Source organism: Gymnodraco acuticeps, unplaced genomic scaffold (genome assembly GCF_902827175.1).
Source record: "Gymnodraco acuticeps unplaced genomic scaffold, fGymAcu1.1, whole genome shotgun sequence".
Lineage (NCBI taxonomy): Eukaryota > Metazoa > Chordata > Actinopteri > Perciformes > Bathydraconidae > Gymnodraco > Gymnodraco acuticeps.
Window position 1 is genome coordinate 453,088 of NW_022989835.1, and position 22,939 is coordinate 476,026.

General features: G+C 40.5%; 1 protein-coding gene across 7 annotated transcripts in view; it reads right to left on the minus strand.

Moving 5' to 3' along the window:
• The window catches only part of nfic (nuclear factor I/C), a 31,872-nt gene extending 13,692 nt beyond the window's left edge, over window positions 1-18,180 (minus strand). For 4 of the 7 annotated variants that reach the window (XM_034235132.1, XM_034235145.1, XM_034235116.1 and 1 more), the window contains exons 1-5: window positions 17,971-18,180; window positions 7,411-7,581; window positions 7,131-7,307; window positions 6,041-6,224; window positions 413-487 (exon numbers count right to left, since the gene is read on the minus strand). In XM_034235132.1, the coding sequence (XP_034091023.1) occupies window positions 413-487; window positions 6,041-6,224; window positions 7,131-7,307; window positions 7,411-7,581; window positions 17,971-18,051 (688 nt within the window). In that variant the 5' untranslated portion in view covers window positions 18,052-18,180. Of the gene's footprint in view, window positions 1-412; window positions 488-6,040; window positions 6,225-7,130; window positions 7,308-7,410; window positions 7,582-12,859; window positions 13,178-17,970 lie in introns of all 7 variants that reach the window. The other 3 variants (XM_034235157.1, XM_034235138.1, XM_034235149.1) reach the window with 2 other exon arrangements.
• Window positions 18,181-22,939: the final 4,759 nt, after the last annotated feature.

Sequence of the window (22,939 nt, forward strand, 5' to 3'; positions counted from 1 at the left end):
AGTATTTAGAAAAACCATATGACAATCCAACTGCAGTGGTCCTTATAGGAACTAGTGTATCATAGTTACGGCAAATGTCTGCATAACTGATGGTTCTATCATCTGACACCTGTGCATCGACTTCTGACTGTCTTTTTATGTCTTAGGCAGGTGGAGGTGGAAGAAGAGCTGAGATCCTTTACTTAAGCAAAAGTAGAAATACTTTGGTTTTAAAATATAATATGATCCATTTCAGAATCTGATCTAAATGGTACAGAAGTATTCTGTAATCATTTTAGAGACTTCAGAAAATACACAAATGATATTTACATTTCACCATTGGTCTTGTGTAAAAAAAGGACCAACAAAACATAACCTTTTGTGTAACCAGGTGTACTGATATTTCTGTAATAATTAAGAGCCTCAACATTACCCATGGTGGTTGTTCGGCTGTCCTCCTGATCAGAACCCACTCCTGTTCGACTGGGACTGCTGCTCTGCTCTGCTTCTGGAGAGAGAGGGAGATTTCACTTATTTAAACACTTTAAGGTAACGATAAATCAGCTACCATATTAACAGTCAGAAAGAAAGAGATTTAAATAGGCATCAATAGTGAAGGACACTGCCCCTCATCTATCCAGGTTTAGTTTAGATTAGATTAGATATACTTAATTGATCCCAGACTGGGAAATTGTTTCAAATGTTAGCCAGTATGTCTCCTTGTCTCAAGAATGTAGCCACTGACAGTGCTAATGGGGGGATGTCTGTCCTAAACGTTTGAATCTTTAACCGCAGTCTCAGTACGCTACGTTGTTATGCTCTGTCACAGACAAAACTTGTGATTAGGATGTGTGCAATTTTAATTACCCCATTATGACAAACATCTCCACACAGCACACATACACCCGCAATTAACAACAGTGACAATCCAACATACAATCCTTACACTTGCATTCTTGGCAGTCTACTGGTACATTTAGGCATACCATGTGCAGGACCGGGACGTGTAAAGAAGCTCCACAGTCTGACAATGTGTATGGACCTGGGGCCCTTCCTTAACAACAGTTACAGTGCTGCAGCAGCAGGCAGACTCTGCTGATGGATACATATAAACAGTGTCATGCTAATCAAGTGTTGTACACACTGTATGCCAGTAGAGGGCAGGGCATAACAATACATTAAGAATAGATCATTGTCAGGGTGGACATTTTGACAGCTGTAAAACCTGCAAAAGCATTATTATTAGGCGCTTTCACACTGCGGTACTTTTCCCACAAAGGTTCATGTGAACTCTTTAGTTCGCATGAACTAAGTACAGATCGCGTTCACACTGGAAAAAGTCCCTGGGGGTGGATTAGGCAAATGAAGCCGCTGACGTCACTTCTTCTTCTTCTGCTTTGGGTTTACTGGCAGGCCGCAAACCACTTCACGGCGTATACTGCCGCCCAAAGTCCCCGGCCGGAAGTCCCCGGAGTTGGGGACTGGCTTCAGTAGAAGCTGCTGGGACTCCCAGCAGCTTCTACTGAAGCCTTCCGAGTAAATCGCCAGAACGCCGACACCTCCTCATCTCCACCACTCCCATGTTTTATTTTGTGTTGCCATAAGTTAGTCTCTCTGCGTTTCTGCGCTGGGCTAATGCTAATGCTAATAATGCTAATGCGAGGATAATAAAATGGCGGCTTCACAAAACTTTTTGGGAGTTTTGCGGGGCGTGGTTTGTAATCCTTCCAGCCAATCAGAAATTTAGCTCTTTTCTCACAAAAGAGCCGTTCGGACTTTCGAGGGGGTAAAAAGGTTCACATGAACTAATTTTAGTACCGGCTCTTTTTGGTGTGAACGCGATAAAAGAGTTCACATGAACTAAGTTCACATGAACCTTTGTGGGAAAAGTACCGCAGTGTGAAAGCGCCTAATGGCTACTTTCAGTGAAAGTTTGTGGGACATCTCTAAGCGGTTGACGAATCAGAGCAGACTGGGCTCTGGTGTCAGACAGAGGGTGAAAAGAAAAAAGTATGAGAAAATAAATACGTTTTTGAACATTGAAACATGTTAACATGTCCCAGATGAAGCACAACATACAAATATAAACCCTAAAATAAGCTTTATGGTTTAACCCTTTACGGTTAAGGCTAGTATATGTTTATAGTATATTTCAGACAGCACAAATATATCTAAAATAAACCAAAGGGAAAAGAAAACAATTCAGATAGAAGGTAGTTAACAGTTGACATTGTAAAAACAGTTGCATGCTGCAAGAGTTGCAGAACTATACAAATCAAATGTTGTTAAAAGACATCTGGAAAAGCAGCTGTAAACATTAAGGTTTTTAGACTTGATTTCAAAAGAAAAGGGCTTGAGGCAGAATTCAGATATTCTGGAAGTTTATTCCAGATCTGTGGAGTATAGAAACTGAAAGCTGCCTCTGCGCGTCGGGTTCTGACCCCGGGAACAATTAGTACCCTGTCCCTGATGATCACATACATACATGTATACACTGATGAACATGTCACACATGTATTGTGATACTCTAAGCCAGTGCAGAGATCTGTGAACTGGCGGGACGTGTTCTACTCTTTTTGTTTAAGTCTGTAAAGACACAGTTGCAGTGATCAAGTCTACTTAAGGCAAAGTCCTTTCTCAAAGTCTTGCTGAGTATAATTATGTGTAGTTATGTTATGATATTTTGGTGATATCTGATGACCTTGTGACCCTTTGTCAAAAAAAAGTTTTCCTTTTTGGTATCTTCAATATAAACATGGAAGAAAATGGCTAGAAATCATTGGAATATCATTGAGTTGTCCTTTAGAAGTTACTGTCACCAATATGTAGAACACATAGTCTAAATACCAACCCACTTTACAACTGCACGACACTCACATCTTCTAACTCTGCCGACACAATATGTGCAGACTTCCATGAGCCGAGCATGGGAGCACACTGGTTTCCACCATAAGTAGAGCAAGTGTTGAGGGAACGTGCATGAACGCTCTTTCAAACCCAGAACCAATCAGCATTCCTTTGGTTCAGAAAGGTCTGGTATCTTCCGACCGCTATTCCGTTCAGTCATATAAGCTGGAGTTGTGTCTGTGCAAGGTTACACTGCAGAGTGACACTCCTTCAGCTCCTGAAGCCACAATATACAAACCAGATGTGAACGCTGCGTTCTTTCTCTGTTTTTGAACTCGTAGCTGCATTAACCATATTTATACAAGTGGTATCAACCGACCAATGAGAAAGAGCAGCAGCTACGAGTATCATTAAAACATTCGCAGGCCTTGAAGGATTTCTTAGAGCCATGCCATGCCATAAAGAAGCTTCTGAGAGATTCTCTGCATCTGAACTCAGATATGGATAATCGTGGCTCCAAGAGGGTGATTATCATAGAGAGCAAATGAAAAAACAGATCTCATGACAATAAACATAAAACTGCTGGCTAGAAATCAGGGAAATATGGCTGGATTTACTGGTCCCAGATGGATAAATCCTCATTTTATTCTTTCTACAAAAGTGTCTGACGCTCAATACAGCATTTGGTTCCAGACTCAATTATCTCAACAACTATTTAAGTAGATGCTTAGAGCCATAGAATAACCGCAAATCTGTTTTTCTCCATGAACAATCATGTCCTTGAACATTTCATCAGCTTTCTTTTTGCGCCACCTTAAGGATAGTATATCCTATTAACCGATTGCTGCTTTCTGAACACATTCATGCTCCCCAGAGGAGGAACTCTGTTTTTTGAGGATGTTCTCCAGTCCAAACCAAAAGTGTAGGGAGGTGGTCTTGCACCTCAGAGGAGATGGGAGTTTATGTTCTGAGTCCACTTCATAGTTAGTTAAACTAAAAGAGGAAAAAATGTCCAACTCAATAATGACGTAGATTTAGTCAAAAGACATCTGATTAAGAGTTCAACTACACTGAAGCTTCTCCATATCCTCATGGTCAAACATAAACGTGTCCCTGAAAGCTATTGAAGGGGTCCTCTTCCTCTTTTTTGTTTGCACTCCTCCTGTCATGCGTCTGCTGCCTCTCCTCTTGTTTGTGCTCTCAGCTCCGAGATGTGGAGTTTAGCCTTAAATACCCTTTCTTGGTTCAATTATGACGTTATAATATAATGTATGTGTTTTGCTTTCTGTCTGGATTCTTCACTGCCCTTCTTACTCTGGCAGTGAATCAGTGGGCTTATCTATCAAAAATGAAAATGATAGGCCTTTTTTGCAATGGCTCAGGTGCCATCAGGGAACACACTTCAATAATCAATCCACACTTCAGGCTAACTGGTGACCAAGAACTTCTTCGACACCTGTAAAGAATGACAAAAGCATAAATACCAGTGTACGGGAAATTCTGCATCTAATTTACAAAGAAAAGCAGTGATGACCTTCCTACTCTGACTCCCCAGATGTACACTATGGCTATAAGCCTGCCATAGTCCACGTATCTCAGGCAGCACTCTCCTCCTCCTCCTCCTCCTCCTCCACCTCCTCCACTGGCTGCATCCTGTGCTAAGAGCCGCCCAGGAAGATAGTGATTGGTCTAAAGAAATACAGACAGCTCCAGTGTTTTCCCTGTAGCAGAGTGATAATGTGTGGGGGCAAACTTCCAGAGCACAACCCACTGATGTAACAGAATGTAAAGGTGGAGGTAATTTTATACATCTCTTTTGTATGTGTTGTTTTTTTGTTAATTGGTTAATCTAAAACCCTGGAATGGTCTAGAAGTTATATTTGAGAAATCTGATGCACTAATCCCTATGCCTCTGATATACATTATAATATTATTCTTAATTGTATGTCCAGTGCATGTAAACAGATGTATTGTAATGACACAAATTCATATTTATATAATTATTTTATTTTCCCTTTGTATTATTTTATAAAAGTTAACACTGCCCAAAAGCAACCCCTCCCAGTTTTTCCAGCCTGTGCTAAATGTGTTTTTAATATGAGAGGGCTATTTAAGAGAATGTGAGTCTCCTTCACTGAAGACACTATCAATGAGGTTTGTTGCCTTATTTCTGTAGTTACAAGCCTACTTTGGTGAAAATCTATGATGTGGCTTCTGAAACCAAGCACAGCTTCTTATCAGTGATGAACATTGAAAGAGCAGCAATTAAAAACATTTAGGTTGGTTAGAAAATTCTGCACACAAGAACACAAACATTCAAATTAACAGGGACCCCAATAGCGTCCCAGGGGGTCTCTCTCTATAAGTCACAAGAAGACAGCACATAACACAATCCATAACACAAGAGCCCAGAGCGTATGTCTGAACAAAGACAGGTCATCATTTCCCCATCCAGCCAGATGTCTCATAATTTCCTAATTTGCCACGAAAGACTGCAGGATGTGGGTGTCATACATATTTTGACTTTCTCTTCTACATAGGAAAGTTATTTTTGGAACAATGTTGTACAGTGAGTTCCCAGTGAGGTGTTATAATACGACTAGAGTTAACCTTTACTGTGTTTGATCAGTCCAACCATTGCTGCATCGGGAAAGCATATTTTACTTAAAGCCAACAAGTTTTATTTTACTACACTATATATTGCATGCTTCGGTAGTATATATGTACATGTAATGGTACAACTGTATTACACAATTATTTCTACACTATATCCTGCAATTATCTTTACTAAATGTTCTGGTAATCTTTTAATACACTGTATTCTTAAATTATCTTGACTACATTTTACTACACTATATACTGCATGCATCTACACTACATATACTTGTAATATGATACCACAATATATACTGCATGTATCTGTACATCATGTACTTGTACTATTTGACTTCACTTTATACTACATTACTGACTAACTGACATTATATTAATCTAACAAAGTTTTGTTCCGTATCCATTGAGATTTATACATTTTTTTCAAATGTTGGACTAGTGCTACAAAGTTTAAGCAAATTCTAAGCCTACACTTACATACAAACATGGGAGAATTTTTGTTTGGTTGTATTTCATTTAGAGAGCCATTTTGGGATCAGAATGTGTCTTAACAAAAGAAGATAGATAGCACAGTCTGGTGAAAGTGTGTGTAGGTTCATACCTCTCTCCTGTACGTAGTAAGCGAGGTAGAGGTCCAGCTCTTTGACGGAGACAGCAATGTGTCTGGGCTGGACGCAGAGGATTGGGTTGGAGCAATGGCCTCCCTTAACCAGCCGCTCTCCGTCTGTGCTTTCCAACGGGATTCCTTTAAACAGGATGACCATCACTAGGTCCAACCTCCAAACCTTTGGAAAGACAACCCATCAGTACTGACAGAAAACTGCAGGCTGGGTGTAGCAGTGGAGTAAAGCATGCTGGATCACTCTAAACGTGGACTATACTGCTCATCATATGTTTGACTGTGAATGTATTATTTAATTATATGTCAGAAAAGAGGATGATGTCATTTACAGAAGGATACATGAAGACACTTGTGTTTGTGTGTGAGACCTTGAAGCTGACACATATGTCTGTAATATGGAATATAGGGAACATGAGGAAAACCTGACAAACAGCTAACCATTATCCTTAAATGGTTTGAACTATGTTATAGTTTTCAGACAGTGTAACACAATGTTGGACATTTTAGAGAACTATGTGGGAATTGTCAAAACAAGATTACATTGTAACCGTTTATTATAAGGGTACCATGATTTTCATGTTCACCTTATTATAGCCACGGCTGGTTTTGAAATCTGTGGGAGGTGACACATATCCCTTAATAAATACCACTCATGTGTTTGCATGCTATTTGTGCATACAGATGGTTTATGCATTGGCCCCAGATGTCTTTCCTTAATAATAAATCAATGACATGGTGTGTTACAGACTCAGACACTAACAGTGAAACATTCAAACACACTTTAATCTCAATCATAAACGTTTGAGCAGTGTTTTACACATATTGCTCCAATTAGCTCACTGTTTAATGCCATATTGAAAAATAAACCCCTTATTCTAAAACATCCAACATATGGAAAATTCTACCTTTATGACACAAACATCTTGTTGATAAAACCATTATGATTTAACCCTTTTTACTATCAATATCATTAGAGAAAGCTTCGTGCCAAAGAAGAAAAAAACAATGCATAGTTGAGGTTCGATTGCGTTTACCAACCATACAGAATTGAAATACTAATTCAGTTTACCTTGTCAGCTTGTCGGAGACAGTCTATGCGTCTCATTTTGCCTTTCTGGTCCGGATTGGACAGGACACAGCACGCAGCTTTCTTCCCAGTGATTGACAGGACAAAGTCTTCTCTGCATTCGGGTCTAATGTCCTTTCTGAGCTTGGCCAAAAGACGGCTGGCCCACTTCTGTTTCACCTACGATCGCAATGACATTGTAAAAGCAGTCAATACAAACAACTGAACAAAAAAAAGGTTTGCCATGAATCCGTAATTATCACATTTCTACTATCCATCCCACCTCTGCCTTCTCCCCCAGCAGTTCGTCTTTCACTGCTCTCTCCTCTTCTTTAGTCATCCTTTTCTCATGTTTTTTGAAGTACTTCCTTTTTCTGGCCTGGAGGTTGAACCATGTGTAGGCGAAGGCACGGACCTGGGGCAGCAGAGCCTCAATGAACGGATGGAACTCATCCTACATGACAGATAAAGATACACACTCAACACACACACAATAATCAGAACATGTAGCAGGAGTGCAGCATTCTCCAGGTCAACTGAATCACCCTTTCCTTTCTGACGTTGTCATGATCAATCGTCATAGAACTGTGGATGCTTTAATTGGACTTTATTCTGAGCCATTTTAGGATCATAAAAGCATAATGGATGAATAATTAAAACCAAAAAGATTGAAGTTGATAAACCGTGAGAACTGAACATCCTGATTCTGAAGACTATTAGAAGCTTCACAATATGCAAGTGGACTTTATTCAATGGAAATGTTAATGTCTGCTGTTGATCCAGAAAAGTGTAGAAAATGGGTCATACTGTAGTGAGGGCTACCGGGGTTTACTATTTTGAACACAAACTGCTCTACCTGCTGAGTGTAGTGACAGTGTAGTGACAGTGTAGTGGCGGAGGGACACACACAATCCAAAACAATAAGCTAATGAAGATCGAACATCAATAAAGGGATTTTAATTAACAAAAGATTTGAACTTTCTTCAACTTACTCCAAAAATAACACAACTTAAAGGTGGGGTAGGTAAGTTTCAGAAACCGGCTCGAGATACACTTTTTGTTATATTCCATGGAATGCTCTTTAGCCGGGCCGGCTAAACGGATTGGATTGCCGCCCTGTCTGTCAGCCTTCCATCTCGTGCACGCACAAATGTATCTCGTGCCCTCATTGGGCGTGCCGTCATTGGGCGTTCATTGCAGCAGTACTTCAATGACTCGCCAGCAACAGGCGGCCACTTTCACCAGTCTGCTGACGTCATGTGCGCGTTCATGTGTGTTGGAGGAGGTGCTCTGTAAGGAAGTCTGAAGGAAGGGGCGGATTCTTTTCGGCTGTGGACTTTCACATTTTAGTGCACTCGAGCCGGTTTCTGAAACTTACCTACCCCACCTTTAATCAATAATTCAGCAGTATATTTGTGGCATAATTCCAAGAGGAGTTAGACTCCCAGTCCGATGTAACATCCTTGAAACTGGCCCTCCACTTCTCAGAGACTCCAAAATCCAGACAGAGAATCAGATAACTTATTACTTTTGCTTACCTACGTTGTACTCTTACTGACTCCATCCCCACCTACTCACAAACTGGCAACCACTTTGACCTCATATTCACCAGAATTAGCTCTATGTCTAACCTTTCTGTAACCCTGCTTCACATCTCTGATACATTTTTCATATCCTACTCTATCCCCTTATCCAAAACTGACAACCAAATCTCTTCTAATACTGTACCTGTTCGCCGTATGCCCCCCAACACTACCACTCCACTGTGCTCCTTTCTGGATTCTCTCTGTCCTCTCACCTCACGGAAGGTTTGACAGTTCCCTCCGGCTCCCTGGTTGACTGTGCGTGCTGACAAGGCATCTGATGACCTCATTTACCTTTCAATCTTTTCTCTTCTCTTCCACTTTTTCTATCTCTGCAGCAAAAACACTTTCTTTCAATCTAAATTCAACCCTTTTTTAAGCCGTTTTCAATTGCTTTGAAAAAAGATACAGAAGATGACCAAAGAAACACAAGATAACCCTTTGGAATTCTAATAATAATAATAAGACCTGTTTTTCATCCTCCATTTCTTTATAAAACACTTGATCGCATTGTCATTAATCAACTATCTTTTCACCTTTATCAGAACAACCTTCTTGATCTGCAGCAGTCTGTTTTCAAGGCAGGATAATCAACTGAGACTGCCCTCCTAGCATCACTGAGTTACCCCTTTGTTGTCATTCTTCTGGACCTCTCTGATGTGTTTACAACAGTGAACCACCATATCCTCATTTATACTCTCCAAGAACTGGAAGTCTCAGGTAGTTTCCCTGCTCACATCTCACTTGAGAGACCACAGCTACAGGGTAACTTGGAAAGTGTCAGAACCTGTTAAAGTCAACACTGGGGTCACTCAGGGCACCATCCTGGGACCCATTTTATTTTTTATACACCAATTCACTAGGCTTTGTCATTCACTCTCCTGGCTTATCCCATTACAATGAGGCAGATGAGAATCAATTGACTACGTAATTTTCCCGGTCAGAACCCCAGGGGACTGCTCGAATCACTGCTCGTCTTGGTGACATATCTCAGTGGATGCCAGTACACAGTTTGATCTGAACTTCTTGAACAAAACCCAACTGATTTTCCTACCAGGGAAAAGTTTTCACATCAAAAACCCTTCTTATTAACATTGACACCTCTGTGGTTTCTCCGACTCAGACTGTAAGGAATCTGGGTGTGACACTGGACGACCAACTGTTTTCACTGCCAACATCCCAGCAACAACACGCAGACACACTAACGGCCCGTCCACACTACAGCTTCAAAAAAAGCTTGGAGCTGGGCGTGTCTGAAGCTCGACCAACAACCAATCACATGAATCTCCCGCCCCTGATACACAAGCAGCGGTTTGATTAGCTAGAGCTTGTACTGGCATATGATTTGATTGGCTGACGCTTCCACCGAAAGCTTCAGAAGCTTCAAAAGTTGAACATTGCTCAACTTTTGCAGCCTGAAACGCCAGAAAAGCTCCGCTCTGCTTCCCACAATGCAGTTCGGCGAAAAGTGACGTCACCCCATTCAAAGTGAATGGGCAGAAGCGTTGGAAACCGTTTTGAAGCTGTCGAAGCTGTAGTGTGGACGGGCCGTTACTCTTGCTTTCTTGGCTCCAAAATGGTGGACTGAGCTCTTCAGTGATATCAGGACAGTGAAATTCCAACCTGTTTTGAATGCAAATGAATAAATAAAGAAAACCTTCCATTTGTGTATAGCACTATGTTGTTAATTGGAAGATAATGCCCAAGCACTTAAAATGGTTTGGTATATTTTAAGCTAATGTACTCGCAAGATTCTTTTTGTTGAATTGGTATCCTCATGGTTGATTGAAATGAAATTAAAAAAATTCCGTCTCATTGTGTCATATACACTGGAGTAATCAAAACAACAATTGGTTTATTAAACCAAAACCGTATATCTAACATTGCATTTCTGTGTGCTGCTTTGACTAATCATTTTCACTCTGATAACTTTGTTTCCTCCCAAGTCTAACCATAACTATAGCTCATAGATTACTGTGACTCCAACACAGTAACAGCCTAATAAATTATTATTTATTGAAACTATGCATATGACTGTAGTTTGGACTGAAAATAATCAATTTACATTGTTTTGTATTCATCTCAGTGGTTTTCTTGTTTTTGGATCAAAATATTTGGTTAACTTTATCATTAAATAGTTAAAACCTTTAGCTTAGTATAATTGAATCTCGATTTTCTGTAGTGTTTGTAATTATTTAGTCATACGCTTATAAGAAGACTAGCTCTGTATTGTTAAATTGGGAAATCCGGAGGAGGTTGCCGAGGGGAGGAGGAAGCTATCCTGCAGATCCCCCCCCCCCCTCTGAGAAGCATATTCAGCCACAGGCTCATCGCTCCTCGTCACATTAAGGCGCCTTGGCCCCCATGTACATTACTTTAACAACCTTCACTGAATAAACCTTCTCTGGACTTGCACGTATATACCGTAAATATGTATGCATATTAATAATTATCTTCATTCAGTAAATATGTAAACTCACATACCTTTACATACAAGTATTATTGTTATTTAGATTTTATAATGTACTATTTATATATATACTGTTATCCTTGTGTGTCTTACCTACACTGTTCTGAAATAAAATCTTAAAATGACACTGAATACAATTCAAGTCTAAACCCTTTTCAATGCAATTTAAAGATGGGCTAGGTAATTCACTTCAGAAACATTTTTTGTTATATTCCATGGAATGCTCTTAACATCCCGATAGCAATGAATACATTAAAGGCTTTGACAATAAATACATTAAAAAAATTCATCTGTGGAAGCCGTGGCGCTAGTAAAAAGCACGACCAATCATCTGAGCCGGCCCGGCTAAAATAACTGGATGGCCTACCTGCCTGTCAGCCTTCCATCCGTACACAAACTTATCTCGTGCCCTCATTGGTCATGTGCGCGTTCGTGTGTGTTGGAGGAGGGGCTCTGTAAGGAAGTCTGAAGGAAGGGGCAGATTTTTTTTGGCTGCGTACTTTCAAATTCTAGCGCACTCGAGCTGGTTTCTCCATTCTTACCTACCCTACCTTTAAGTCAGTATCTGCCCACGAGGTGTATATCTAGAGTTGCAACAATAGTGCTCCTCAACGTTGACCCAAAAATAAATATCAATCACAGGAAAGGCAAATACTAGTAGCAATAGCAGCAGTAGTGGTCGCTAAAGTAATAAAAGTAATACTGGTAGTGGGTGGCAGGGTCATGAGAAGTTCTGAAATAGCAATCAGTAGTAACACTATCACAAGAAAAGGCAGTGTTATATTAAATATAATAGGAGGAGTGTCGGCTGCTATTTCATCTGTGTCATTGGCATGATTCACATCAGATTTTTTTAAATATGAAAGAAACATGTTTAAAGAGCTTAACATTAGAAATATTGGTACAAACAAGAACAAACCAACCACACTTCAAAGCTGGCTGTCACACTGCGCTCTGAGACCTACAGTATTCAAATAATAAAACAGAATTCCTGCTCTCTTAAATCTACTGTTTAGAAAAGCATATGGCATATTTAAGGTTGTGTGTGTGTGTGTGTGTGTGTGTGTGTGTGTGTGTGTGTGTGTGTGTGTGTGTGTGTGTGTGTGTGTGTGTGTGTGTGTGTGTGTGTGTGTGTGCGTGTGTGTGGTCTAGCATTACTATACTTGTGGGGACCTAAATATGTTTACATAGTCACGTGTGGGGACTCGCCTCCCTTATGGGGACAAATTGGAGGTCCCCATGAGGGGAATCATTCATTTTAGGGTGAAGACTTGGTTAGGTTTAGGGTTAGGGTTAGGGTTAGGCATGTGTTGGTTATGGTTAAGGTTAGGATAAGTCTCCAGGAAATGCATGTAAGTCAATGTAATGTCCCCTGAAGTGATGTATACATGGTATGTGTGTGTGCGTGTGCGTGTGTGTGTGTGTAAAATGTCAGGTCACCACAAACATAGACAAAAACATTCACACACACCACAAGTGACTAACACAGTGTAGAGCAGCTAATAAACCAGCAGGCCTGCTGCACTTCTTCATATTTCACTGTCTGCCCTGTCCTGCACTGCAGCTAGGCATTGTTGAAAACGATAACTGTCATGAAATAGTTGTTCCTATACTTTGCATTATCAAATCAACACAGCTTCATAGTTGTAATCAAATAATGTAGGGCGGCGCACTTTTACCTGAGACAGAGAGAGGGGAGAAAACATCATGTTGATGAGGAGCAGCGGATCAGAGCACAAACATCCCGAGGCTCGCCATTTGTGTGCGCCGCGGCAGAGGCAGCAGCAGCGGGCAGCAGCAGCAGGCTACCCCCGGCTCTGCGCTTCCTGCCCTCTTCCCCTGGCTCTCCTCTCTCCCCACATATGAGCGGGGTCTGTTCGCCTCGGATGACTCTGCCGCGTTAACTCCAGAAATGATGACACGCCAGAAAAGTTGAGGCTCCGGAAAAAGGCTCCACAGGGAGAAACACACCGAGAGAAAGTTCTGAATTCTAATCACTGCGCGGAGAGCACAGCCGGAGGGGCACCGGAGCACGGGGACGGTGTCATTTCGAGAGGGAGGGAGATGAGGGGGCGAAGAATAAAAGAAAGAGAAGTGAAATGACGTTATGAATTCAGCCCATCCCAAAAGACGGGCTTAAAGCCGCAGCAGCTGCAACACAGCACTCAGTTTATGTGGACCCGCTTAACATGCACTTCACACACACTGTATACACACTGTATACAGTGTGTACACTGTACACAGTTTATCTGAGGACCCGCTCTACATGCAGTCAGGGTCGGCGTCATGGGGGGTCATTCGCGGGCCATGCCCCCCCCCCAAATGAGTCACTGTGCCCCCCCAACGCAGGGTGGGCAAGCCTTGCCACTTTGCCGTTTTTTTTTCTTGTAATCATATAAGTGAAAACTATTCCACTAAAGGTTTTTTGTGTGAAATACATCAGAAATAAAGAATACAAATATAAAACACAGCCTGAGGTGTGCTCACTGCTGCTCTCTGATTGGTGTGTTGCTTGACCAATGACCCCCGACCTTTGTTTTGTTATCAATACGTGGCTGTGCCTGTGTGTAGATGAAAGCCCAGTGGCGATATGTTCATCTGTTACACTGATTACAGTAAAGTCATCGAAAATAATACGATATACAGTACAGTACAATTACTTCTGGGTCTAAGGGTTTAATTCAAGCTCGGCTCTGTGTGTGTGTGGCACGAGCGCATTTTGTGAGTGCGCGAGCGGTAACGTGGAATGTTGTTGTTAGCATCTGGTTAGCTAGCTATGCTAACGGATATAAAGAGCTGTTTCTACACCAAGGTGGAGGACAGTCCTCTCCTGTCAGACTGAGAGGATCGTATAACCTCAGCTCAGTGAGGTAAGGACTCTCTCAGTGTTTAGATAGTTCACTTTAGTGTAGGTTATCTCAGTGGGTCTCAAACGGTTTGGTCACCATTTATGTAAACAAATATTTGCGAGGAATACCTTTATATGATCATTATAGTTATTAAAGAATAAGAGAATAAATGAAAAACCGGTATGAAATACTATAGGACAGTAGGCCTACCACAAGAATAAAGTTTAAAAGGGGAGTGATTTGTAAAATATCCATAAAGAAAAAGTAAATCTGTGTACAGTTCTGTTTCATATGGATGTTGAGAGATGTATCCATAGATCTCTCCACTTTGCTCTCAAAGTGCACCAGATTGATGCTTTTAACTTCAATATTTTAAAAATAATCTTCCCAGGGGAGCAAGCCCCCAGACCCTCTTAGAGGAGGTTAGGTCCACCCCCACCTAAAACATGTTCACATGGATAGGATACTAAATACATTTGCACACTTTTTATATGGTGGCCTATGTCCTTATATGTTTCTGTTTTGGTGGTCGTGCCATAACTGTGCATGTATGCACAGGTCATAGGTGCGCTAGAAAATAGCACTACACCCTGCAATGTGTGTGAAAGACAATAGACTTTACAGCATGTTTTTTTTTTTTTATTGAAGTTGCGTTGGTGTTTGTGTGTTGGTTGTTGACGGCAGTGTGTGCCCCCCCTTGGTAAATGATTGCCCCCCCATTCGATTTGTTCTAGAGCCGACCCTGGGTGCAGTACAGTCACACAGAGGAAACTGACACACGTACAGTTTACATGAGGACACGCTTTATAGTCAGTGTACAACATCACTGAGTGCACACCAGTCTATGGCGCACACACTACACACAGTTTACATGAGTATCCGCTTTACATGCACTACAGTGATGGAAGCAGTAGCCTACTCAGGTATTTTACTTAAGTCAAAGAACCTATACCAATTTTAAAAAACTCTGTTATAAGTTAAATTCCTGCATACAATCTTCCATGAGTAAAAGTATTTTATTTCTTCAAAATACACTTAAAGTCGAAAAAGTACTTGTTATGCAAAATGGCCATCATATATATTGAATTATTGCAATAATAACACATGAATATGTTCATCAGAGCTGGTAAAGGTGGTTATTCTTCATTATTTGATATACTGCAAAAATATTTTAACCTAGGTATATGAAAATGTTTATTTATTCATGGTTTATATTTTGCTGTCTAAAGTTGCTATAGCAACTAAATCCTTCAGATAAATGTAAAGGGTTAAAAGTACAATATTTACTTCTTAAATGTAGAGTTAAACCATACATTTGTTAATACAAGTACAGCAAAATTGCACTTGAGAAAATGTACTTTGTTACAGTCCCACAGGGGACTCTGATACACACTATAGGGTTACCACAACCCGAGGCTCTCAGGTCATGTTGAAATGTTTTCTTCTGAAAAACAGTGGGTCATGGTGCTTCTAACACCCAGTGCTGGAATGTAACTTCATTCACATAAGTACAGTAAAAATCATTTTAGAATTTGCCGGGGAGTAATTGTGTCTTTACTTCGGTCGGGGTAATCCAATTCTACTCCACTGTGTTTCAGAGTGATGTATTTCCTCTGCCCTACAATATGTTGCTAGTAGTTGTACTTGTAAATTAAGATTTGCATCTAAAATATGCGACTCATTGTATAAATAAACTAAACCTGAAAACATACATAATTATTATATAATTATGTAACACTCATAATGTGCATGTTTCTGCTCTAAATACTTTTTTTTTAAACATTTTGATAATAACATTTTTATTCCAAAACCGAGACTTGCAAATAAGTATTTCTGCAGTGTGAAACTGTAATCAAAGTTCATCAAAAGATCTGAATATTTGCTCATGCATTTATTTCAGAATCACACACAGGTACAATTACAATTAAATGAAACACATGCTCTTCATTTGGCAAAGTATGAAGGAATTCAGCTGACATGTCACTAATATATTGAGTACATTAGGGACAGAATAAATAAGGCTATTCAGTTGATTAATGGTATGCTGAGCTACAATCTAATATCCAGAATTAAGCATGTTCTCTGTTTATGGTTGGATTTGTATTAATGATGCATCATATGGAGAGCTTATTTATCGTCTATATGACTCCCTGCAGTTGAAACACAGACCTTGTTTACCATAAGGCATAACACGACCCCACCTCACTCCCCCAAGACCTCCGTGAGTCTGAGTCCCTCACCCTGTTCCAGTCCCGCCTCAAAACCCACCTCTTCAACTCTTTATCTATAAAGCCCCCCCCCCCCCCTCTTAATCAACTTCCTCCTGACTGCTTTTCTGTTGTGTTTTGTTTCTTTTTGGCTTTGTCTCTGTTTTTTGTTTTGTTTGTATACCCCCCCTCCCAAATGTAAAGCGTCTTTGGGTCCAGAAAAGCGCTATATACAATTAATATATTATTATTATTACTCTCTTTATTTTTAAGATAAAATGTTTTGTTTTTTTAAACATATCATAGTATCAGTCTTTCATCTCATTACTCTTATTGTCATCATGTATGGCTGCTGTTGCTGTTTTAAAAGGAGTAATGTATGACCCTTCAACTGGAGCAGCATTATTAATCTACCAACTGTCACATGATCGAGCAGTCTCATATCATTTCAGCCTGTTGAGCTCTCAAACTGTGTTCAGGAGAATTTCTCCACAGCAGTCAATCAAAAAAGCTAACGTCTATCCTCAAATGTAATCTGTGTCATGTATCGGCTGCTTTCTTCTCTACAGTGGCCTCTGAGCTGTTGTCTCGTGGCTCACATCCCAACTAAACTCGAGTGTTTCTAACAGGAGCTGCAGCTCTGTGTTCACCCCAGCGGCTCTCTGCCCCAGCTGTTTCCCGGGACAGGAGGCCCTCTGCCGGCCTGTCATTCTAACTTAGCCCGCTGGCTCTAAATGCGGCCATTTTCTGCTGACTAACACACACACACACACACACACACACACACACACACACACACACACACACACACACACACACACACAAACAAACCAGAGGCTCGAGCTGAACTCCAACTTGGCCTTCCGCTGTCCCTGTGGGACGGACGGACGGCCCGGAGGCAGCCGGCCAGCCGCTGGCCGCTCTTCTACAAAGCCCCACACTCATCAACTTTCACCCGCAGACTGCAGGCGCGGAGACACACACCAACTCATGTTGTCCGGTGAACGCACTGCCAGGGGACGGAGACCGCATTTGCCGGTGTAACGCCAATACGCCCCGCTCTCCCGCACGGAGGCGACGTTGCTCCAAACTTCATTCAAAACTGTAATAATTTAAACTTAATTTGTTCATTGTCAGCCATACTTGTGGTATGGCGTGTGACATACAGTCACCTCCTATGTAATCGTCTACTGACAAATTCGGCGCATGTACAATGTTTCAAAAATGCCTTGTGTTGACAAAATATTAAGTTTTACAATGGTTTCACACACCTGCTTCCGCCTCGCACAGTGCGTTTGAAGGAATATGAAGAACTGGCCAACCGACTCTAAAAGTTAAGATTTAGTTACATTAAGGTGTATTTTGCTACTACTGTGTATGCCGAATGTAAGACTGGATCCTGACAATTCAAAATTGTCTATAAATTGTGTTTTGCCAGGTGTGTATATTAGCCGGCGTGTAAGAGCTGTTTTATTTGACCATTTTTTGCATGGAATTCAGCGACAAAACATGATAAAGTGGATTGTAATATCCTGACGTTGCTCGAAACTAAAGCCAGAGAACTACGGAAAGAGGCTTGCTGACACTGAGAGAGCTTTCTGCTCCACTTTCAGCTGCGTAGCTAATGCTCCTCTCAACTCCTCGCATTGCGTCTTTTTGGAGAATACGAAACAGCACGCTAATAGGAAGGGGCACTCTACTACATTACTGTACCGGAACAGGTTTTTGTCCTACCATTTCGAAGCTGAGCCGCCACCGGGGGAAGTTAAAGCTGATCTCAACGCCTGCCCATCTCCCGCTGTCGGTCGTTATCATTCCATATTCATTTATATCATCATGCGCGTGCCAGACGAAGTATATCCGCGGTGCTCGAGACCAGGAACGTCCCGCGTCAAGCTCCGGGCTGCACGGCAGTAATCCCCCCGCCCGGTAGGCTGCGGCAGAATAGACTAGTGCTACAATCACCTTCTACCTCTCTTCTCTCCTCTCTGTCTCTGTCGCTCAGTAACCCTGCTCTCCTCATTCTTTCTATTTCACTCCATTTTATCCTCACTTTTCCTTCCTCACTTAGCCTACTTTGTCCTCCTCACTGCCTCTCTCTTTCCCTCATACCTGAACTTTCTGTCTCTATTTTTTTATTGGATCATGGATTTCAAAAAACCTTCCCCATTTAAGTGAAAGCTCTACAAACAAAAGGGCCTTGGTTCAACCATTTTACTGTCTTTTGGGTCAATTTGACAGTGGTGTAAATTAACTACATTTACTCAAGTACTGTAGTACTGTAACATTTGAGATACTTTTACTTTAATTGAGTATTTCAATGTTTTGCTATTTCCACTACATTTAGTTACTTTGCAGATTTGGATGAATTATGTGAAATATAATCAACTCTTAAATCAGACTTTAGTTCCACCTGGAGTAAATTCACAAGCTACCCTGCAGTATACAAAGTCATTCAAAAATATAGCTGCTCCTTTACCAGCTTTGATAACACTTAACTCCATCAATAATTATAATCAAACATATCATATATATTTATTCTGAAATGGTCCAATCTGCATAACGAGTACTTCTACTTTTGGTACTTTAAGTATATTTTGATGCCAATAATTTTGTACTTTTACTTGAGTAACATTTTGAATGCAGGACTTTTAATGTAACAGAGTATGCCTACACTCTGGTACTTCTACTTTTACTTAAATACAAGTTCTGAGTACTTCTTCCACCTCTGCAATTTGACCTCATTCAATGTCTTAAAATAAGGACTTGACACACTTAGTTTGCTTCATATTTTCTGACTTAAATATAAAAACAGGGTCAACATATAAAATAACCATGAGGATTTATGTATTTAAGTCAATAGGGGAGAAACAAACATTTATTTTTAATCTAAAAGGTCATTTAGGTAGTCAACAAACAGACATGGAGTGCCCATCTGTCTCATTACATTGGGTTAAAGTATCAAGCATTTCTGGAGGTTTACACTGCTACAACAAGGGTCAGACTCAGGTACATAAATACATTTGATAATAATAGGTGGTTTAAGATGTAACATTTTAAACAATGTTCTGCTGTTCAACTCTGACAATGAATTCCAATATGCCTCTGCTAAATATTAAGCCACCTTCAAACTGTTCTGAAATAATGAAATACATCTATTAAAGAGACATTTATGACTCACTTTCCCTTGTTGAAACTGTATTGCATGATTTCAGTTTGTATATCCATCCACACTGATAAATTACACAAAAATGCCTCTGAAGTTAATATTGATTGAAAAAGCACCATAAAGAACAGAGGTGTGAGGTATGTTGTTATGCCTGTGAAGTACATTAAAAATGATTTGCTTATGGTCTTAATCAGTAAACAGAACCTGCAAGTCACACAATTTTCTCTTAACATTTGGTGATGATGTTTTTGAGATCAGAAAAGTGGACCTCGAGTTGAGATTAATTTGTCTGTAAAACATAATGCCTTTGTTTTTTAAGGTTTTTCAATATGAATACACTTTATGGCCGATTAATAATGACAGGACCTGGCAGTCAAGGTGGGATAATGCTGCTTTTTGCTTGGTTAAATTCATTAAAGATGTAAGACATATGGGACTACTTCAGGACCCATTAAGATCTCTGCTGGTGCACTCTAAAGACAGCGTCAAAGACACATGTCTTTTATTATAGTTTTAGTAGGAACATTGGTAAAAGCAATGCTGCTCTGCCAATCACACATAATTGTGTTGTATTGTCCCATTATATTCCATTTTAACAGTTGTACAGGATTTATGTACCACTTTCATTACATTACATTACATTGTATTTAGCTGACGCTTTTATCCAAAGCGACTTACAATAAGTGCATTCAACCAAGAAGATACAAACTTGAAGAAAACAGAATCATATACTGTAAGTACATCAGGTATCATAGAGCCAAACCATTTTAAGTGCTACTCAACTAGCTTTAGATAAGCCAGTCCTTTCCAAACGTTGTAGTTCAATGCTTTTACAGTATCATGTATGGCTTGGCGTATCCATAATTGAAGTTATAAAATATTGCTAATTTTAGTATTGGTATTTTCAGATTACAAACCAAGTAGTATAACACCCACATTCCTACAAAGTCTGTGGATAGCAACCTAAAATAGTGCTGTTAAAAATTAACATAAATTATTTTGTACTGATATTTTTAAGTTTAAAAAGTACTGAGTCTGCATTCTAAGTACCGCCTCCAGGAAACAGACATGCTGGCACTCTGAATTGATGTTACCAAACCCTCCAGTCAAAGAAAGGGAAGCAAGCCTCCTCCAGTAACTGTGTGCTTATGTGACGAATCAAGGGAACAGACCCCCAAGTCCTTGTACCCACTACTCCTGATACTTTAATGCATAGGCCACATTTCATTGTGCACTGTTCTGTGCACATGTGTGTATATTGAAAACAGATTCACATCCATGGTCACTACCAGTGTGTGTGTGTGTGTGTGTGTGTGTGTGTGTGTGTGTGTGTGTGTGTGTGTGTGTGTGTGTGTGTGTGTGTGTGTGTGTGTGTGTGTGTGTGAACATAGAGGACTTCAGGGGGAGTCACTATGCAGATTGGAGGAGGCTGAGTCAGCAACTGCTCCACTTCTGTTGTATGAAACTACTGTATGAAACACACACACACACACAAATGCATGCACGCACACACACACATACTCAGTGCGTGAAGCTTTTTCTGCAGTGCTGAGAATAAGAATAATACAGTATATAATTCCATGTAGTCAGCAGACAGAAGAGATGTTTCGGGCTCCGCAGGTCTGCATGGTGATCAGGTAAGGTGGAGCACTGAAAGTCACAACACAGTTTGACTGTTACTGTGTCTGTTGCATGGTTGCTGTAGACACCCATAAAAGGTTTATTAAGCTGTTACCAGATGCACTGTGATGTATGAAAGTGGTTCAAAGTGTTGTAAAGAAGTACTCAGAATAATATAATCTCAATGACAGATCAACAGACACTATGGGCCTCCAAACAGACTCACCAAGCTCAGGTCAAAGTCTGCTAGTCATTTCTCTACAAGATGTGTCTCCCCCCTAATTGTATATTGATTTTAAGAAGAATCATTCAAATTCATGAGGACATTCCAACAGAATATTAAATGTTATTGGAATGATGTATTTATTACATTTTTCGAAGCAGATAAAATATTTTGGAAGGTTGAAACTCAGTGTTTGAAATCTAAAAAAAAAGGTTTTGCAAGGTGGAAACTACACACACAATGTAACAGAAACCTCGACTGTGGGAGTTCCTACTGCAGTTGTGTCCAGGAGCACATACTCACAATGACACACATAAAGCTGAATGTGAATTGTGTGAAAATGGTGCTCTTCAAAAAAGGGAAACCACAAGATAGCACCAAGGCAGGGAAAACATGCACCCAAAACCAGTATTAAATCCACCCTTTGGAACATTTAATTGTTTAGCAAAAGTGTGTCAGTGTTTTTCAAGTTTATACCTGAATGACTAATAGTGGTTGTATTATACTCCCAGGTAAGCACACATATCTTTCTTTCTTTCTTTCCTTCTGTCTTTCTTTCCTTCCTTTTAGCTGCTAGAGGGCAGCCTTTCCCTTTTTATGTTGCATGGCAGCAGCAAAGTCTCTGACTAACCCTTTTGGAACTGTGATAAGCAGAGGAGTAAGGCCCTGGGGTTCCACACAGCACCTTCTTCTGAGCGCCTGCGTCTGTATTCAATTGCTGTTTTAGTAAAAAGAGAGTGTACCATAGCATGCCTCCGCCTCAAGAATACTGCACCCAGTGTTGTTTTTTGTGTAGCCGCTCCAAGCGCTTATATTTGAAAATATATGAACTTTTCAGGATAGTGCTGATGACATCACTATGGAAAATGGAGGATAAGTCTGTATTGGCCTTGTCTGTCTGTCTTTGACCCAAAAAGCCCATTTATAGCAGCAGATGTGCAGGCAGAAACATGTGTGTTGCAGCAGGTGAGTGTGACTTTTATCTCTGTACACGTATCGCTTCACAACTGTCAGATTGAGCGGTGAAGCTTTATACAATTAGGAGGGCAAGAATCGTCTAGTTGAAGCCAGATGAAGCTCATGGTGAAATTAAAGTCAAACAAATAGATAGGAGCACAAATATAGTAAAGACAAATATGGAAGTCATGAGCAGTCATGCTTCAACCTTTCTGAAAAGAGCTAGGAGCATTTTTTGGTTAAAGGTTTGGATGAGCCTCGCTCCAGCACCATGCCAGCGCCTTTTTGACAGAAAAAGACTCTATGTGGACACAGGGTCTAAGCCAATGCAGTGACTTTCTAAGCACCGGGGACAGATGTTCTCTGCTTTAAGACTCTTCAGCTGGGCTTACAGAGCTCATCCTCTTTCTGCTGATCCACACATCACACACTTTACGTGACAATCAAGCTACAATTTGAGTTTTTTTCTCACTCTCTCGGGCTGTACTGGACAGTTAAAAAAAAATTAAGGATTAGTAAAGCACCTAAAAAAATGTGATACCAAAATGTATTAATCTTTTATTGACTTTTGAGACAGGATGTTTCAGCTATTCCACATTCAAGTAGCAACCCTACATTTTACATCCAGCAGGGGGCGAGTTTTTACTCTTACTGCCTGAACGGTAGACACAGGTCTGCAGTTTAAGTTGTTATGTCCTCATCAGGACATTGTTGTTCATTCGTTGGATTTGTCT